This window comes from Balaenoptera borealis (genome assembly GCF_965194805.1).
Source record: "Balaenoptera borealis genome assembly, chromosome: 9".
NCBI classification, from domain to species: domain Eukaryota; kingdom Metazoa; phylum Chordata; class Mammalia; order Artiodactyla; family Balaenopteridae; genus Balaenoptera; species Balaenoptera borealis.
This window is the reverse complement of record NC_138873.1, coordinates 108,638,857-108,657,889: the sequence shown is the minus strand read 5'-3', so window position 1 is coordinate 108,657,889 and position 19,033 is coordinate 108,638,857. Positions and strand designations below refer to the sequence as shown.

At 42.3% G+C, this 19,033-nt stretch overlaps 2 protein-coding genes across 5 annotated transcripts in view; one reads left to right on the top strand and one right to left on the bottom strand.

Annotated features, from left to right (window-relative positions):
- Window positions 1–6,494, top strand: part of COL9A1 (collagen type IX alpha 1 chain) — a 95,470-nt gene extending 88,976 nt beyond the window's left edge. For both annotated transcript variants that reach the window (XM_082405062.1, XM_082405063.1), the window contains one exon: window positions 5,564–6,494. In XM_082405062.1, coding sequence (XP_082261188.1) covers window positions 5,564–5,760 — 197 coding nt within the window. In that variant the 3' untranslated portion in view covers window positions 5,761–6,494. The remainder of the gene's footprint in view (window positions 1–5,563) is intronic.
- Window positions 6,495–6,576: 82 nt separating this feature from the next.
- The window catches only part of COL19A1 (collagen type XIX alpha 1 chain), a 374,472-nt gene continuing 362,015 nt past the window's right edge, over window positions 6,577–19,033 (bottom strand). For all 3 annotated transcript variants that reach the window (XM_082405049.1, XM_082405048.1, XM_082405047.1), the window contains 2 exons: window positions 15,317–15,394; window positions 6,577–15,139 (listed from right to left, as the gene is read on the bottom strand). In XM_082405049.1, coding sequence (XP_082261175.1) covers window positions 15,012–15,139; window positions 15,317–15,394 — 206 coding nt within the window. In that variant the 3' untranslated portion in view covers window positions 6,577–15,011. The remainder of the gene's footprint in view (window positions 15,140–15,316; window positions 15,395–19,033) is intronic.

Below are 19,033 nucleotides of genomic sequence, written 5' to 3'. Positions count from 1 at the left end.
TCTAGTGGGTGCTCAAGAAATGTTAGTTATTGGTACTATTATTAACGTAACAAATGCACTTTTGCGTTTTGAGGTAGATGACGGTCCAAGGTGGACCCTAGTTCAGTCCCTGTGGCTTTTCCCCTGGCTCTCAGTAAGAAGATGCTACTCTTCTGTCAGTCGGCACCACCTCTGACACCTTGGACCTTCCCTCCGTGAAATCTACTTCAACTCCAAATCACAAATGCGAAGTGCTGGGTCACAGTAAATCATGTCATTAGTTCATTATCCACTGAGAGGCTGGGCCATTTTTCATTTTCCCCGTAGAGCTTGGAATGTGATTAAGAATGTGATTTCTGGTCTCTCACAAACATGACCTTACGAGAACTTCAGGACCTGGGGGTCCTTCACCAGGGCTGTGTTCAGGAAGTTGCCCGAAACCTTCTGGGTAAATATACGTCTTATGTAAAGGAAGGAGCCTGCAGAACAGGATATGCTGTGACCCCCTTTGTTGTCCCGATTGTTGGATCTGGGACTCAAATCCTCCTGAGTGGAAAGAAGATCCTTTGGTCATTCTTGGTGCTAACACATCTGACATCCTTGAAAAAAGGTAACTAATACCTTCATGATCCGTCAGTTGTCAGGGTTGCTTTATTCTTTCTGGACTGTTTTAGTTCTCGGTCTCCCCTCCTTCTCTCAGCTTGTTCAGTGTTAAGTATTATGTGCCCTTTGGGTTTGTGATGGTACCTCGCCTAATATGGACCACGGGTTATTATTATGACCGTGACGTGGACTGTCATTTTGGCCGTAGTGCTCTGTTGTCTAAATGTAGACCTAAATCACCTAGCTTGCTTCTCGCCTGCAGCCGGAAGCAGGCAGGGCAGATGTGTAAGAAGGATGGGCTCCGGAACCGGGCTGCTCTGGGGTAGGCTCTGCTGTGTCTCTCATTCTCAGCTCTGCCACCTCTGTGTGCGTCAGCTTCTCCCCTGCACATGGGGGGTTACACCCCTGCCTGCCCTATGGACTCTTCTAGGAGGGTCTGTGGATGTGTTAATACAGGGAAAGCACTTAGGTTAGTGCCTGGCTTATGGCAAACATCCTGCCATTTTAGCTCATGACTATTATTATTATTTTTCTTCCTTTTGTACTTGAAGAAATACAGACTCACAAAGGTCACAGGCCCTGACAAAGGTCTCCCAGGTAGTAAGTGACAGAGGCCATGGTTCACATGTGCAGGTTCACGTCGTGGACAAATGATGGGCTGGTGGTCCGGGTCTGTGCTGAGTCTATCTCGCCATCCTGGCACCCGACTTCGGCACGATCCCCCTTTCTGCCTCTCTCGTGGAGCTGTGGGGACCACATCGCGCGAGACCCCTGGGACCTTAGACCCCGTCCCTGCCCCTACCTCCCGTCTCTTACCAGGGGCCTTCGGTGGGTTGTTTGATGCGGCTCTCTCATCACCAGTAACTTTCTGCCTGCCTGGTCCATTGGGGACTAGTTCCTTGGCACTCTGGAGATTTGAAGAAAAGATATTTGCGAGTGGGTCTCGACTTCCTCTTTGTGCATCTGAACGCACTGGGGGAAGGAGGAAGTTAAGTGACGGTCATGTGTGAATGTGACCCGGAGGTTAGAGCTGACTCGTGGTCATCATGCCGGGTTTCTTGTGCGAAATTTGCAGATAGGTGAGATTCACTTGTGAATACGGAGTGGAAAAAGTCCCCAAGCGCGAGGGGCACACCCGTTTTAGGCTTATGTGCAGCAGTAGTCATTTGTCCTCTATTTCCACTGCTGTCCCATTTCCACTATTGTATTCGGTCGTGGGCATCTTACATAAACAGGCCACTTTACACACCACATCCTTAAACACGTGTGCTTTGTCAAGCACCACAAAAGTTAGCTCGGTATGAGGTGAGAAATGTAAGAGATTCCCTATTTAATGCTGAAAACTATTTCCAGGTTTTGTTTTGTTTTTAAAGCCTGCCATGTACGGCCCCTTTTATTTCGTAGCAGGTATTATTTATTAGGTCCCAAAGAATGTTCCAGCCAAGATGCGCCACTGTCAGTGTAACACGACTGCCCTCTCCTGTCAGCTCAGAGAATGGCACAGACATTCATTTTTTTAAAAAAAATCATGAAAAGTTTGGCAATAACATTTTACAGGTCCTTGAAATTTCAGAAAACTGTGTAATCATTAGGCAGTTAGTGTAGCTAACACACCCATGAGGTGGGCAAAGCAGAATGAGAACACTTCAGATCCTTGCTTTCTCTTCCTCATAAGAGTTGAAAAGTGGTTTATAAATATTTGCTAATGCAGCTGCTGGACTTCCTGAATGACTTGGTGTCACCCCCAAATTTGGCTCCCACATAATAGTCTTAGAGCACCTTGGAGGGTAAATGCCCAGGGTCAGGGCTCACCAGAAACTCATAAGCTGGGGAAGGCTGGTTTTTTTCTCTGGCCATTTTTACAGGGTGAAACCTCAGAAAAATAGGTTTAGTCACTTGTGATAGTTAGAGCTGCAGAAGAATCGTTAGTAATGCTTGGCTATTGTGTCTCTTTCTGCCTCTCAGTCAATTCAGGCTCAGTGAATTAAACCACACACTCACACACACACACACACACACACACACACACACACACACACACACACACTCATGCATGCACCTTGTCAGAGTTAGCAAATCAGTGGGTGTGGAAGCACAGTTAGGATGCAGTAGGGGTCCAGGGCCCGCATTTCTAACTCCAGCGCTTTCTAGCCCCGTGACTGTGTGACTCTGGACGTGATTTCACCTTCATTCTTTCAGTTTACACACCAGGAGAGTGGGATCGCAAGTGAGTGGCACAGGGTAAAGGGAATGCTGGGGGGGATGAGGATGACTTACCCAGCGCTCCAAAGGGCAACTTGCTGTGTTTGCCAGAGGAAGACTTGGACTCGACGTGCTTTTCTTAGAATAAATCCAGGGCAGACAGGACGGTTTCATCCACTCTTTCCTTGGAGGATGAGTGGGAATCTGGAATAAACTCAGTCATTGAAAACACCCTCTCCTGGAGTGTGTTAAAATGGGGGAACTCATCTTGAAAAAAAGCTTTCCTTCTGCTTTTTCATATTGCTTGTGTAGTAGAAAATAAACTCCCTGAAATTTTAGGTCTTAGGCAGGAGGCTGGCGTTACACATGTTAAAAAAGTAAATTAGTGGCTAAAAATTGAGAGCTGTTTATTTAAAAACTCAGCTTCTGAGTTGCTCTTGAAATGACCAGAGGTCTGGCAGCCCTGGCCCGTGTTCGCCGTGGCAGCAGGAACATGCTGGCGTCCACTCTCCAGGTCACCGCATGCCTCAGCCCTTCCTGCTGTCTCCATAACCCTGATGTGTTACAGCTTCCATTACGTCTGTGGTCTCCCGTGAAGACAGAGGGCGAATTTCTTTACTACATCAGGAGTCAGCAAACTTTTTGGGTAAAGGACCATATTTTTTGAGCTCTGCAGGCCAGGTGGCTTCTGTTACCGCCCACACCTGTGCCCTTGTAGTGCCAAAGCAGCTGGGGCAACATGGAAACTAATGGCCATGCTGTGTTCTGATGACACTGCTTACAACACAGGAGCTGGCTCATGGGCTGCGGTTTGCCCATCCCAACCTACACTCCCTGCCCCTGTGGTCACTGCATGTGCCACCTCTCCTTTGGGCGTTTTCTCCTCCTAATCTTGATCTGATTTTTGTTAAGGCATCCTGGTATGTCTCAGTGGGAGCTCTGCTGATAGGGTGCATGAAAATCAGCTTTTAAATGCATTTATATCTGACCTATCTTTTTAATCCTTAAAAGATCAACTTAACCTTCAACTGTCCCAGCGCCAGGAGATCTGAACAGGCTCTGCTAAAGGCACGGTTCTGCTGAAGCCTTGTTGATGGGTGCTGTGGATTAGGGAGAGACTTTCTCAGGTGCCTTGTCTTGAGAGGGAAACGCAGAATCATCTGCTTCATCACAACTTATTACGGTCAAATGAAAGCTCATGGGATAAATGAAGGGAAATTACTTACATCTGCTTGTCTACAGCCTTGCGATGTATAGAATCAAAGATAATTATTCTCTGAAAACTTAGTAATGTTTTGTCCTGTAATGTTGATTTGTGTGGATCTAATTGTAAATAAAGCAGGAAAAATGAGGTGTTATATCTTAAGCAGGATCTCTAACCTAGTTTCCTTCTAAAAGTATGTGGGCTATGTAATAAGACAGCTTAATAAGACCAGATCACTGTAATGAGACCAACAAAAAGCACATGTAATAAGACCACTAAAATAGGAAAAGAAAACTAAAAACCACCAAGAAAGAAGGAAAGGAAGGAAACCTAAGTAAATATATAGTTGAACATATAGATTTGGTTTTCAACTTTTTGGTTGAACAGCCAAGTTAAAACAGTTGACACGAATGAGGATCTGTGTAAGACCGTATTATCCTGGCACAGACGGTTCCTTTTACACGGCTGTCTTATTGCCACCTTTGCAGTAATAGTATGACAGCGCTGCTGGTGTGATGAAGTAAACATTCAGCAGAAATGTCTCTCGGTTACGGGAGCCGTGCCTCACTGGTTCGTGGGTGAACCAAACAACCTCTGGACTTGAAGAAAGAAAGCGACGCCCCCAAGAAACCTAGGACACCGTGTAGTTCCCGTTGGGGTAAAGCCCCTGATGAGAGGAATTTCCAGGAGCTTTGCGGGGTGCATTGCACAGTCTTCTAAGAGACATGAATCAGTAACATTCTAATAGCCGCTTATCGGGTGCATTCAGGCTCGGAATTTAATTATCAGGCAGGCATCATCCGTCCTGTAGAGGAAGAGACGGGGAGGTGAGTGCCTTGCTGATGTCACCTGACTCATAAATGGCAGAGCTAGAACTTCCAGCCACCTGTCTGCATCTTTCCAACACCGAGCTGTACATCTCCCTGCCTGGAAATTGAGGACCCACTAGAAATAAGGGCAGCTGCTAGTGGAGTGCTGTTCAAAGAAACCCAACATGAGCCACATGAGTTGAGTGTAGAATTTTAAATCTGCTAGTAGCCACGTTAGAAAAGTCCAAAGAATCAGGTGAAATTCATTTTAATAATATTTAATGTGTATATTTATAGTATGATTTAATAATCATTTAACCCACTGTGTCCAAAATATTATAATTTCATTGTGTAATAAGTCCAAAAGTTATTAATGAATTATGAAAAAATCGAAGTCCAGATGTGTTTGGCACTTCCGGTTCATCCCCGATTTGACATGGCCACGTTCCCAGGCTCGGTAGGTGTCTGTGTAGAGAGGCTACCATACTGTGCAGTTCAGCTCCTCTGATGGAAATAGGGGTGAGAGAGGTGAGGTCTCCTAACACTTTTAATTTTGAAGCAACCCAACTGCAATGAGGGAATTTTATGATATCATCATCATCATCATCATCATCTGCTTTAATGATCCTCTGTCATTTATAAAAGCGTTTGTTAAGGGCCTCTGTACACGCTGCCGGGCGGTGGGCAGGGTGGAGGGTCCAGTGCCTTCTGCGTCTCTAGCCGTGAGGGGACCCCTGCTCACATGTGCATCTTCTGTGTGTTTCAGGTGACCCAGGTCCCGCCAGCTACGGGAGGAATGGCCGGGATGGTGAGCGAGGCCCCCCAGGGGTGGCAGGCATCCCTGGTGTACCCGGCCCCCCAGGACCTCCTGGCCCTCCTGGTTTCTGCGAGCCAGCCTCCTGCACCTTACAGGCTGGGCAGCGGGCATTGAATAGCAAAGGTCCAGATCAATCAAAGGCTTAGTGCAGCATGGCTGTCTGCACAAACCATGCCTGGCGAAGGGGTTGGAGGAGAAACACCCCCAGAAGCCAGGGCACAGGTGACGGTGCATTACCTTCAATGTTATTCTATTGATAGAAGTCCCACCTGACCATCAGGTTTAGAACAATGGTGCTATTCAATAAATCCTCTTTCCTCTTCCTTGGAGTGAAGCCACAGAGTCAACAATCAAGCAAACAAATAAAACCTTCCCTTGAAGTGAACTGACAATCCTGTCCCCAGGATCTTGAACTTCCTTGTGCTATCCGTGTGTGTTATGTCATGGGCCACTGAGCCAATAAACAAAAACAGCTGTTTGGTTTACCTCAGTTGCAGTAGTTATTTTCATTTTTTATGGCGAGCTTGTTCTCAGATGATAGTTTCAGCTCTGTGATTACCAGTCTAGTTGTGAAGAAACCCCACTACCGTCAATAGAGCTGGTGCTCAAGATCCCCATCACTGGGCTCTCGGGAGGGCCGGGGATGCTGGGAGCGGTTTCTGTGGTGCACGTGTGGGTTCTCGCATCAGCTTGAATTTTTGTTGAACTGTACTGTATCCCAAACCCGCTACTATTTCGGGCTCTTCTGTGTGAAAGCAAAGAAGGAATCTTAACATCCTGCCATTTGTAAGTTTTATTGATGAGATTATTTATTTTAAAGGTTTGAGGTAATGTCTCTGGTTGTACCAAAGAAGCAATAAATACGGTTTCTTGATCTCTTGCCATGTTTTCTTATAGTCATGTTCAATGAAAAAAAGTCACTGAGATTAGATACTCAAAACTTTCCTCATTTCTGTAGGCGTATGTTTATAGTGTTAGTGATTTATTCTACAGAGAAATTAAAACGCCCTGACTGTTCCCCAGAGGGTGTTGTTTTGTGACAGAGTTCTTTGCACGTATGTGTTTGGTGGGGGACTGGGGGAAGATGGGGAGGGCTTCATGGACCTTTTTGAGATGAAATGAAAACTATGAACCCATACCCCAGAAGAACGCACAAATGCAATATACGCAAATCTGCTTGCATGCTATGTCAGAGAGTTCACGGGGCCCCTAAGCCTAGCCTTGCTTGGTTTCTAGGAGTGGAACCACTGACTTCATTTCAATGGTGCGTTAGCGCCCTCCTATTTAGAACTGCACTGATGCAAAAGTGATTTGTGTTTTGCCGTTTTTCTTATAAAGGCAGCTCAGCTGAAGCACTGTATTCTTATCAATAAGATAGGTATTGCCTGACCACTCAGGCACTTTATTACTACTTACATAATCACATTGGCCTGCTGTTTTATCAACAACATCTATGTTAACTATCCATCAGACTTAATATATTCATTTTACATCACAGTGCGTACAACTGACTTGTCCCAGGCCATAGCACTGCACTCCAAACAGCCAATATCTTTTTAAGTTTATGGAACTCAATTCTCTCACGTCAAGGGGAGTGAGCCCCAATAGGATTTTTGATGCCATTTTTTTTCCTCGGGTGTACTTTCTCTACATTTAAAAACTTTAGCCCGATTCGTTTGGTGAAATCAATCATTATATAGTCTGTACTTGGGATTCTTTAAAACTGCTCACGGCATCTAGTTCTGTGCTTCTGGTATGGATTGTGTTTAAGGGAAATAATTCCAACTTGGCTGCAATAGATCAGGGCCATTTACACCCTGGGAAGGATGGCCTTCCTTCTTGGGGAAGAGAGAATCTTTGGAAACAGAGACATCTGTCATAACTACTTAAAATTGCCTTCATATGAATGGCAAACCTTTTCAGGTACTGTGGCATATAATCAAATAAATGCAAAGAAATTGCCTTGTCTTTTCACCAAGGTGGTTTTATTTTAACTGGAGTAACATAGTCAAATACAACAAAAGAAAAATTAGATAACCAAATAAATATGTTTCTCAGTTCTATACTTTCATACTCATAAGAAAATTAAAAAAAAAATAAAATTTCAAAGAAAAGTTGAATCAACTGTTCTCCAAACTTGATATACAAAAGGCGGTACAGCAAGCTTCACAGATACAGCAAGACTGGAAACAACCACTTACAGAGAGATTGGGCAAAATGAGCACATTCCAAATGGTGGGAACAATCCACTGTAAATCCAGTTCGGTCAAATAGTTTACAGAAGCAGTAAATACTTGACTGAGAAATTGCAAAGAAAAGCATCTCACAAATCCTCTCCATGAAAGAGAGTTGATGAATACTGAATTAGACCAAATCTCTCTCTCTAGCAAAACAGAAATCTTCAAAACCTTTGGGATATTTTTCAAAGTTGGATGAAGTGTCAGAATTGCTGAGAAGAGTGTGTGAATAATTACAGGTGGTTAGAAAACGGGCATGTCACTTACTCAAGGGCAAATGATTTATTTCCAGTCAGTGCTTCTATGGCATCGTGATCTGATTTTCATCCCAAAGATCTGACAGGTTGGTTAAAAACTATGGACGTCACTTCCCAGGGTGACGGAGCACATCAATTGCCTGGCATAGTTTGGGATAATTGACTTTGTCTAGCAGAAGAGTATGAATGAGTAGTCACATCAGTTTCATGATAGATGTGATTATTTATGGACACTTAATACTTCAAGCTGACTAAACGAATATTGCTATTCTTAAACATCATAAATAAAATCTGATTTACTTGCAGCCTGAAATAAGCTGAATGTAAATCCCTGCTTTAGAAGATCACCTCTGATTGTAGTATTTAATTTTTTGGCTATTACAGCCTCTCTGATATCCAACATCTCTGAGTTTAAAAATAGATCAATATAGGGGGAAGATCACTAGAAATACATAAAATCACACCAAATATCAAGAAAATTGCTTTTAAACATTTTCTGGGAGCCCTGGCAGAAGGTGTGAAAAAGCAATATTAAGAAAAAAAAAAAAATACTAGCCAACTAGTAATCCTGCTGTTTACAAACAGGGAATGGACATAAATTATTTAAAATATCTTTTTAGAAGAAGAACATTTGTGTTCAATACATATACGTCAAGTCTCTCTGTTTTTTTCCTAGAGTAAAATAGATACTTTTCAGTGGTGTACTGAGTCTTTGTTAGTGAGCTTGTGATCTAGGACATGGCAGTATTCATGCATATGGCTCGGTAAATATTAAATCAAAATTGGTTTACCATAAGAATGTATGACTATGAATACACATGCCCAAATGCTCTTTAAATGATTAACTAGAGGAACTGTAATGTATTTGTTAGATCTGGTTATCAGAAAGAGGATGCTGACCGATCCTATTTTTAATCGTAATAAATGGGAATCCATGCTAACTTTCCCCTTAACAATGCCTTCACATCTTGCCCTTGACGCCAAGTTTTCTAAGAATACCCAGAGAGAGAACAAATGATGGAAACTGGCTCCAAGAAACTAACTTTTTTTAAGATTTATTTGAAATTGTCTCTGACCTCCAAGTTGAAAATTCTCGTATGAAAAGATTTGAAAATATCTTAGAGATATCTTAGCACACGGTTAATTTATATACTATGTCATAAGGGGACCTGAGGATCAGGACAGTTAAGAACTACATAAATCGTTTCCCAGTCTAGGCGGACATCTAAATCCACTGGCATGTTTTCATGTGATTCATTTCAGTTACGGAAACATGCTGTGTATTTAACCTTTTGTCGCCTATTGGCCTGTCACTCATGATGGAAGAGCTTATGTTTATGAGAAAAGTTAACTGTGACATTTCTTGTCTTGCTCAAGCCCACGTGATTTACTGAGGAGATCACTTTGTGGGACAAAAGTCACAAAGGCCTGGCTACTACTCTCTGACCTTTATTTCTGCTTTTAATTCTCATCCGAAATCATTAGACCAAGCTTTTTATGAGCTGCCCTGGAGATGGGCTATAAACTTATTACGACCTAAGCATTGATTCATGTGACAAACGTAAGTGTTTGTCACCAGCATGGTGTCGAGCCAAACCCTGCAACAGGCCCATTTGCAGGTTCCTCGGGCATCCGTGTGGCTCACGCGGGGCATGTGAGTGCTTCTGCAGCTGCCCTGTGGTTGAGACCCATCAGAATGATGGAAATGTGAGCCTTCAGCCAAAGAAGAGATGCTGTTAACAACGGCACCTCAGAATTCCCCAATTTATGGTCAAATCCTTTGTTGCTGAGATAAGGGACAAGCTCATTATGCATCATGAACATACAGGACTCTAGGCCTCAAAGCATTCTATCCACGTGGGATCTAGCATAAAACTAGCGCCATTCCACTTCACATCAGTATGTTGAATTAAAGAGCTTGATGAGGTAAGACAGAGAACAAACAAAATGGGCAAAGAATGCATCCTAAATCTTATCTTAAAAATAAATAGTTATAAAATATGCCATAAAACAATCTGAATTTAAATACATTAATACACTGAAAAATATTTTTCCCTAAAATGTACTTTAAATAATACAGTCAGATAAAAAGTTGTCATGTAATTAGCATCTTTATACCCATATGCTTATAATCGTCAAATGACACACACCCTTCTGATAAACTCAAAGCTTACTGAACTACCCCCAAGTTTAGTGAAATCTCCTACTTTATTAATATTCTCTTTTGACAGATTCATGAAGCAGGTAGGTAACTCTTTGAGCTGTAACCTGTATCACTCACTGCTGGCTCTGAACACGACATTTTTTCCATTTAGATTTTCTTAGACTTAGCTTGGTTTTATAAGCCTGTCTTATCTTCAAGGTAAATTTTTGCTATTCTGGGTCTGCTTCTCTGGATGAGTTTTCTGTGTTCACCTGGTTCTTCATTCAATTTAACGAGCCTGACCAGTTACCTTGGCATGATTTGGCTGGGTGGAATGTTTGGGTTACAGCTCCAGCTATACCGCACAATAAAACTGAAGTTATCAATTTGTCTTGTTTCCTGAGACTGCTAGTAGTTAAACACATTTAATGTCATTAATGCTACCTTTACCGGGCAACTAATGAATGAATACAATTCAATGGGCTAAGTTGCTTTGAAGTAACAGGCGTAAAAGACACAAATCCAATTCTGTCTGCATCTCCCCCTCTTGGAAGGCCGTGTAACCCATGAGAGAGAGAGAGGGGTATAAAAAGGGGTCTGACCCTCCACACTAGAGTATTGGGAAAGAACACGGGAAGCAGTGACAATAAACACTTGTGTGTCTTAAGAAGGTGGACACGGACAAATGTGAAAAATAAGTTAAAAATGAGAGCAATGAACAAACCTGCAAAACTATTCTGAGACTTCACTGGAAAAAACGTAAGCATATAACTTAACCTGGAGGTTCTCAGTATCAGGATATTATTACCAGTGTTAGGAAAATTTAAATGGTATCTTGAAAAATAGTGTTCCTTATCTTACTTTTGTAAATAGTGATACATTTCTAGAAAAATATAATTATACAAATCTAATTGTAAAATTTTAAGTACTTTGAACAATATGGAGATTTGGACATTGTCTAATTCTGTAAATGGTCTACTTCTTGTGATAAGCCAAATTCTATTTGCCAAAAGAGACTTTCTATTCTGTTTAGAAGGTAAGATGATTCCTTGAGGGTTTTCATGTTAATCACTAAAACATGAGGGTAGCGTACAAACTAAAGTTACAAATAGTAAATTTGCAAGTTAACTAGGCATATAAATCCCCTGATGAAATAAAATGGAAACAGCCAACAAATCAAGGGTTATTGTGCCTGCTTCATAAAGATACTTAAAATGAAGAAAAATATAAATTAACAAAACAAGATAACAAAACACAAATTAACAAGAAATTATTTACAAAAGTAAAAAAGAATAAGTGCAAAAGCAAAGGTTCTGATTGAGTTGTTGCCCACTAAACTGTTTCTAGATTTGTATTTCTGCAAGTCTGTTCAGTTCTTCTGATACAAATTTCCTTAAACACCATCTTGTGGACAAAAGGAGGTATATCACAGGTTTTCAACAGATGAGAAAGACTGCAGAAAAGCTAAATCTCATTTAATTCCTAAAACATATTCATAAAAAATTATTTTATAACCCAAACATCAAATGGCATCTTTTACAGATAACACATCTTAAGATAATTACTGAAGTTCTATAATAAAAGTGACTACAATTTTAAAGTTTCAACAATGTCATGAAACATAGAAATAAGCATATGGGATTATCAATACTTCAAAGTCATTAATTAAATTACTTTGATCATGAGGTGAAAAATTTCAAAGGTTAAGACTGGCTGTGTTTCTGTTACGGTTATGAAAAAAATGGTTAATGTCTTCAGTAGGAAAGAACAATGAACAAACTCATGAATTATTCTTCCTTTTTCCTTTAGGCTCCAAAGGCCATAAATATTAACTGAAGTCATATCTTGTTCTTTGCATAGAAGGATTTCTATCTGACAGTGTTAACTGATCTTGGTACAAAATGTTAGACTGGAAATCAAACATACTTATATAGGGCAAACACAATTTTAATTTTTAATAGCCATCATGGCCAAAATTATTTTGTATTTAAACACTTATGTTGTCTGGAGTCCAAACAAGAGATAATTCAGGAAATGTGGTCATTCTTCTTCCCTGCTGTGGACATTACTGACGTCTGTGTGAAAGTAAACGAAGGTTTTGGAATGGAAAAAACAAAAACAATACAAGAGAATTGGCAACCACCCAGCCAGTTAGGGGAAATTTTCACACCCGACTTTGGGGCCTTAATTATCCACTTTCTTTTTGTTAGAAGAATCAGGCAACTGCCAAATCTCCACTTTATTTGGTGTTGTGTTAGCTGGACTCAGGCTTTCTTGCTGCTTTTGGCCGCATCTCGTGTACAGAGATGAGACGGTGGACACACAGGCAGCTGAGCAGAGGCTCCCTCCACGTGACACAGCCTGTTCCCCTGGTTACGCCCCAGGTAGACTGAGTCATGTGTGCCGGTGGTTAAAAAACAGCCTGTGTCGTTGTGACAGCTCTGCTTTGTAACATGCACCAACTCCTAAAACCAGCTGAATAAGTCCAGATTCTTGAAACAGGAATAAACCAGCCCGGCCTTAATGGAATTTAGAACAAGAAAGATTTGTATATATACAAACATACCATTTGTAAGAAAGGATACGTGACATATTCTCTGGAATTAAAATAAGCAGAATTGATAAAACAAGAAAGTGAGCCGAGTCTTCTTATGTCTGTGAAGGGATCGACTCAAAGAAAACAAAAATACATTGATCACCATTAGCAAAAAAGTTCATGAAAACAGTAAAATGCTAAAATAAATACTTCCGGATTAGCAAAGAGGCAAAAGGATAACCAAACTATTAACTAATTTGAAAAAATAATCTCTGAAAACATATAAAATGTTGAGCTTTATGACAAATTCAAGTAAATTAATGAGTGGCACAGGAGTTGTAAAGCTTTCAGAAAATTCAACAAATTAAAGCTCCACAAATTAAAAGCTCAAGATATACACATAGCACCAGATTTTAGATCTCTGTACATTTTGGTGGGGGGGGGGGAAATAAATGATCATTTTACTAAGAAAATGTGTATGTATATTCTGATTGTGTTAAGTCTAGAACACAGCACCATTGTAGGTATTGCACAGGAAAGAAAATGAAGAAGAAAATCAATTTAAAGTTAGCAACACTTGAAATAAATAAAATGACCCTGGAAAAGAAAATAAATAAACTTGGAAGTGAAATATACAGCATCGTTCAACACGAAATAATGAAAAGGTCGCATGTGCGCACGGCCATGTAGACAGTACCTGACCAGCAGTTCATCCGTCTACAGTGAAACCCAGTTCAAACCCTGGGTGCATCTGAACAAAGCCGCCTTCACGTAGCAACGCTCCCCACAAGACCCGGCTCGCAGCTTTTCCCAACTTGCCCCGCGGCCTCGGGATGGGGTGCCTGCAGCGGGAGGGCTCCGGGGGCTTGCTCTCAGCACCCCTGGGACCCACCACTTAGATTCCAGCAATTTCCTCATGCTCAGTGTCCTAGGAAATCCATCGTTTTCAACCAACAGCTTCTCAATATAATGTAGAGCCAGGCAGTAGAAGAACCGTTTAGCCATGTTGTTGGCAATCACATCTTTTCGTTCCTGGTCAGAGGACGTGGTCTGGGAAGCGCCTGTTTCCCTGAAGTGCGTGGGCTCTTTGGTCTCGGCGCTGGTTGCATGTTGGGTCTCGTGGCTTTCCTTCTCTGCCCTGCATCTCCTGCTGCAGCTTCTGAGAAACGTCATTCTCCATCAGAGCTTCTGGGCTTGGCAATATGCATCTGCTGACACCACACATTCATCTCCTAGGTCAAGGGGGTTTCTTTTCCAGTCGCTGCAAGTCCCATCCTTTGTTCTGATGGCTGGTTCTTAAACTCTGAGAGTGATGAGGTCAGAAGGATAATGGACACAGGGGCCCAAAGACCTTGCGAGGCCCTTTAAGCTTCGAAAGTACCGAAGACAGCTTGGTGCCTTCACCACCAGATACCTCCTAGGGAAGACAGCTTCCTGTTTCCCAAATGAGAAACTCAGTGAAGGGGCCACAGTGCTGGCTGGGCTTTGACTTCTTTCCTCCCTTCTTATGCAGGACATACTCATGCCGGTGGGATTGCTTTGAATGGAGCTCATTACACAGAATCGACAAAAACATTTCAGCAGTTGGCTATGGTAGGATTTTGGGCTCCCTGATAAAACAGCCGCCTGGGTTTTCTTCCAAAATATAAGTTATGAAGTGAAGGTCTTATGGCCTATCTATTTCTCTGCATAAGTAGAATGGATACAGGATGGTATAAGAATTCTTAAGCTATAAAAAGTAGTCAAAAAACATTCAGCAGGAGCAACGCACTACATCAAAAAAGGTGATGAGATTTTTAGCAATGATAGGAAATTTAAACACCAAGAAAACTTCCAGATAAGTCCGAAACTTTAAAATTCAGAAATCAAAGGCCAAATACAAGTCGATGAGATTATAAAACGTACATCACCATCAGTCTGCTAAATCACAAGATGTCATTTCCTCTTGAGGAAGAACTAATGATATGATTTGCTTGCATATTTCATAGAAAACTCTGAATAAAAATCATAATAATGGTGAAACAAGACATATGGAATGAATTTGGAAAAATTCTAAAAAGGCTGATATCACCATTACTATAGGAATAGGATTCCAATTTTTGCTTTTAATGTCTGGCCTACATCAAAAAAAAAAGTCACCCATGAATCATGAGGGTCTGACAGTACTAAGAAAGCTCCAACAGCGAGGAGGGATGGCTGGGAATCAAATCTTCCTCAGGTATGGTTATTTCCCACCTGTCTGCTGACGGGCGTGAGAGACAGGATACAGGCAGTCTCCTGGGTTACACCTTCCACTGGGTCCTGGGGGGCCCTGGGGCCCTGGGGCACCTGGTAAGCCTGGCAGGCCCGGAGCTAATGAAATAAAAGACCCCATCAGAACGCGGGTCAACATATGGCTCTTCCTCCCTCCCTCCAAGCAATGTGGGTCACTCAGTGTCACCTGCAGCGATACCTAAGGGCCATCGGGGAGCAGGCATGGCTCCTATTTTGGGAGGTTTGCTCATGTTGTGAAGACAATATCACTATTACCTGAGGCCCCTGGAAGACCTGGGCTCCCTGGGAGCCCCATTCCCGGTTCCCCTCTTTCTCCCTTCTGTCCTCGGTAGCCTAAGTGAGAGATATACGAAAAGAGAGACAAAAAAGTAAGCGTGTTCTCTGGCAACAGACTGATAAACATTCAGGAAATATTTTGAGGTGTATATTGAAAATCCACCCAGTGGAATATCTTCACACATTTATATCTGAAAACTACGTTACAGAGGTTCAATACAATCCTAGAACCCAGAGAGAACAGTGGAGTGAACACTAAATAGATACATATTCAAGTGTAAAATATCACCAGGATTTCTTTTATGTAAGTGACTTTCATTTAACAAATGTGAACAGTAAGGAGAAATGTTTGGACTTAGGGTCATTTGAAAGCACCCTTCCAAATCTATATTTAAACATTTCTACAGTAAAATAACATTTACCACCTGAGGTATATTTAATAGTTCAACCCAGCTCCCGCTATTACAGACACCTCGTTAAGGTGGCTCTCAAGTCATCTCAGTGAGGGCTTAAGATCATAGGCTAAAAAAATGACGAAGAAAGAAAAATAAGTGAAGATACATGAACTTCCGATTAACAAGAGGGTTAACAACACTGAACACAATTCCAAATGAACAATGTAGGTGCTAAAAGCTACATATTTAAACTCAGTTCTCAGATTTCAACATAATGCAAAATATATTATTCCACATGGATTTCAGTGCATATGGTATCACAAAACAAGAAACAATAATTTGTGTATTTGTATAATAAGGTAACATTTACACTTCTCCTGTCAAATGTAACAACTTGTTTGTACAAATCTCTCATATCATTAGGTTAATACGGACCCACTATTAACAGATAAAGATGTTGAAGTGCACAAAGCACATGAGAACTTTCTACTCTTAACTTTCCTAATAAGGTCCCAAGCTCATTCCTTATGAAGGCTCCCCAAAAGCCTTAGGGTCTTATTTATTTATTTATTTTTGGCTGTGTTGGGTCTTCGTTGCTGTGCACGGGCTTTCTCTAGTTGCGGCGAGCGGGGGCTAGTCTTTGTTGCAGTGCGTGGGCTTCTCATTGCGGTGGCTTCTCTTGTTGCGGAGCACGGGCTATAGGCGCGTGGGCTTCAGTAGTTGTGGCATGTGGGCTCAGTAGTTGTGACTCACGGGCTCTAGAGTGCAGACTCAGTAGTTGTGGCACGTGGGCTTCAGTAGTTGTGGCGCACGGGCTTAGCTGCTCCACGGCATGTGGGATCTTCCTGGACCAGGGATCAAACCCGTGTCTCCTGCACTGGCAGGTGGATTCTTTACCACTGAGCCACCAGGGAAGTCCAGGGTCTTATTATTATTATTTTTTAACATCTTTATTGGAGTATAATTGCTTTACAATGGTGTGTTAGTTTCTGCTTTATAACAAAGTGAATCAGCTATACATAATTTTTTCACAGCAATACTTCAGATAGGAATGCTAATAAGGTCAATAACAACTTCTCCATTTTCTAGAATTAAGCTTTTCACCCCCTTAGGGTAGGCCTCTCTTGAAATTTGGAAAAGACTAAAAGGCTGGTCTAGCTTCAAACAGACATGTGTTTTCTTGGCCCCTAGGTGCAGGATGAGAGTTTGATATCAGTGTAGCTTATGTAAGAAAAAATACAAAACAACAGCAGTGCCCTAATCCAAAGCATCTAGAGATTCTCATCATTGAAGAACTGTGCTTATTGGAGTTTTTAAGGTGTTAGACTTCATTTCCATTTCAACACAAGGGATTTACTCCTAAAGTTGTAAATCAGTGCATTTACATGCATGCTGGAAAAATGAGGTCAGAAAAAGAGTGTTACTGGCATTTGGGAGGATGACTTTTCATGTGGGACCTTACAAGCTGTCTGCAAGCCTTCCACATTGTCTGGCCTGCTTGTTCTGGCCCGCTAATTGGCCACTGAACCCTTCACCATACGGACACACATATGCCTCCCATTTCCTAAGGCCCCTACTGCTAACAAATCTGAAGGGTCAAATCTGTATCAGCCACGTCAACTACTCTGTGGGCCACTGGCTTATACATAACAGGTGGTTTCTTCCATTACAAACCAATAACAGCTGAACTTTAGAAGTTCAAAAGTAAGAACCATCATTCCCAATACCACCCCTCCAAAATTGATGTGGGATAGAATGGCTGGATCTGTTTTCTCCTAGTAACCCCACATCCACTTGGTGTGCAGGGTTTTTTCTAAAATGGATAAGGCTTTCAAGTATGGTACCTATTCTTGAGGATTTTCACAGAGGTGGAAAATCAGCACATGTTTGGAAGAAGTTTAAATCAAGTTCTTTCAAGGTTCCTGATGAAGGTGAACTAGAAAACCCTGAGCTCACCTCTTCCCACGGACACACCAGAACTACAAGTACAAATGAAACAACTATCTCTGAGAATGACCTGAAGATAGCAGAACAGATTTTCCACAGTGGAACATATACAGAAAAGGCTAGATCAAGATGGGTAGGAGGGGCAGAGAAGTGGTCTAGTTAGCACCTACTGCCCTGCCGTGCTGACCCACAGGGGGAGGGATATCACAACTGTGAAGGTCCCCCCGAGGAGCGAGTGGTCCAACAGAGCCCATGTCAGGCTCACCAGCCTGGGGGACCTGCACTGGGGAGACAAGTCCCCATACATCTGGCTTTGAAAACCAGCAGGGCTTACATCCAGGAGAGCCCGAGGGCTGTGGGAAACCAAGACTCCACTCTTGAGGGGTTCACGCACAAACTCACTTGCTTTGAGTCCCAGCACAGAGGCAGCAGCTTGAAAAGCACCTGGGTTGTCTGAGAAAAGTGATTCATTGACTAATTTTAGAGCATGTGCCAGAGGGGCAGGATCTAGTGGAAAGTTCTCCGAGCACAGCAGGGCTGGTGGGCGCCATTTTTTCTCTCCTTCCGCCTACTTGGCCAGGTGGTCATGGGCAGCATTCTGTCACTACCCATCCGCCTAGCTAACACGGTGCACCCCACCCCAGCACGCCTCTGGGGAGCTGCCCTGCCCAACCTGCCTGCCGCAGCCAGCACCTCCAAAGTTGCTCCTGTCCCACCCAGTGGGCAGCCCTGGATGGCGCTGGTGTCCCCCAAAGCAACTCCCACTCTTGGGGGCTGGGAATGAAGGACACCAAGGAAAGCGCTCCTCCCAGCGCACAGTGGGAAGGCAATGATCAGAAACCCACAGGATGGTTAAAATCTAAAACTGTCTGGAAATGCTTTTGAATTTAAAAAAAGGCATCAACAATTGCCCTTTGGGGAATTTAGGAAAAATGCAAATGAGGTGACCCAACTCAGAATCATATTGGCATCTATTCTCACTGCAAGAAGATCAGGCGCTGAAAGAGGGTCCACACGTTTCATTATCAGAGTCTTGGTAGGAGCAGTACCTCCCCTTTTCAAGTTGGATTGTTAACTTCTAATATAGGCATACCTGGTTTCATTGCACTTCACAGATACTGAATTTTTTACAAATTGACGGTTTGTAGCAACCCTGTGTCAGGCAAGTCTATTGGTGCCATATTTCAAATTTTTTCACGATTATTATATTTGTTAGGGTTCTACAAATGGAACAACAAAGGCTGGATGACAGCACATCTGTTTACAACATAGCTTACTGAATATTTTAAGACCACTGCTGAGACCTATTGCGCAGAAAAAAAGATTCCTTCCAAACTATTACTGCTCATTGACA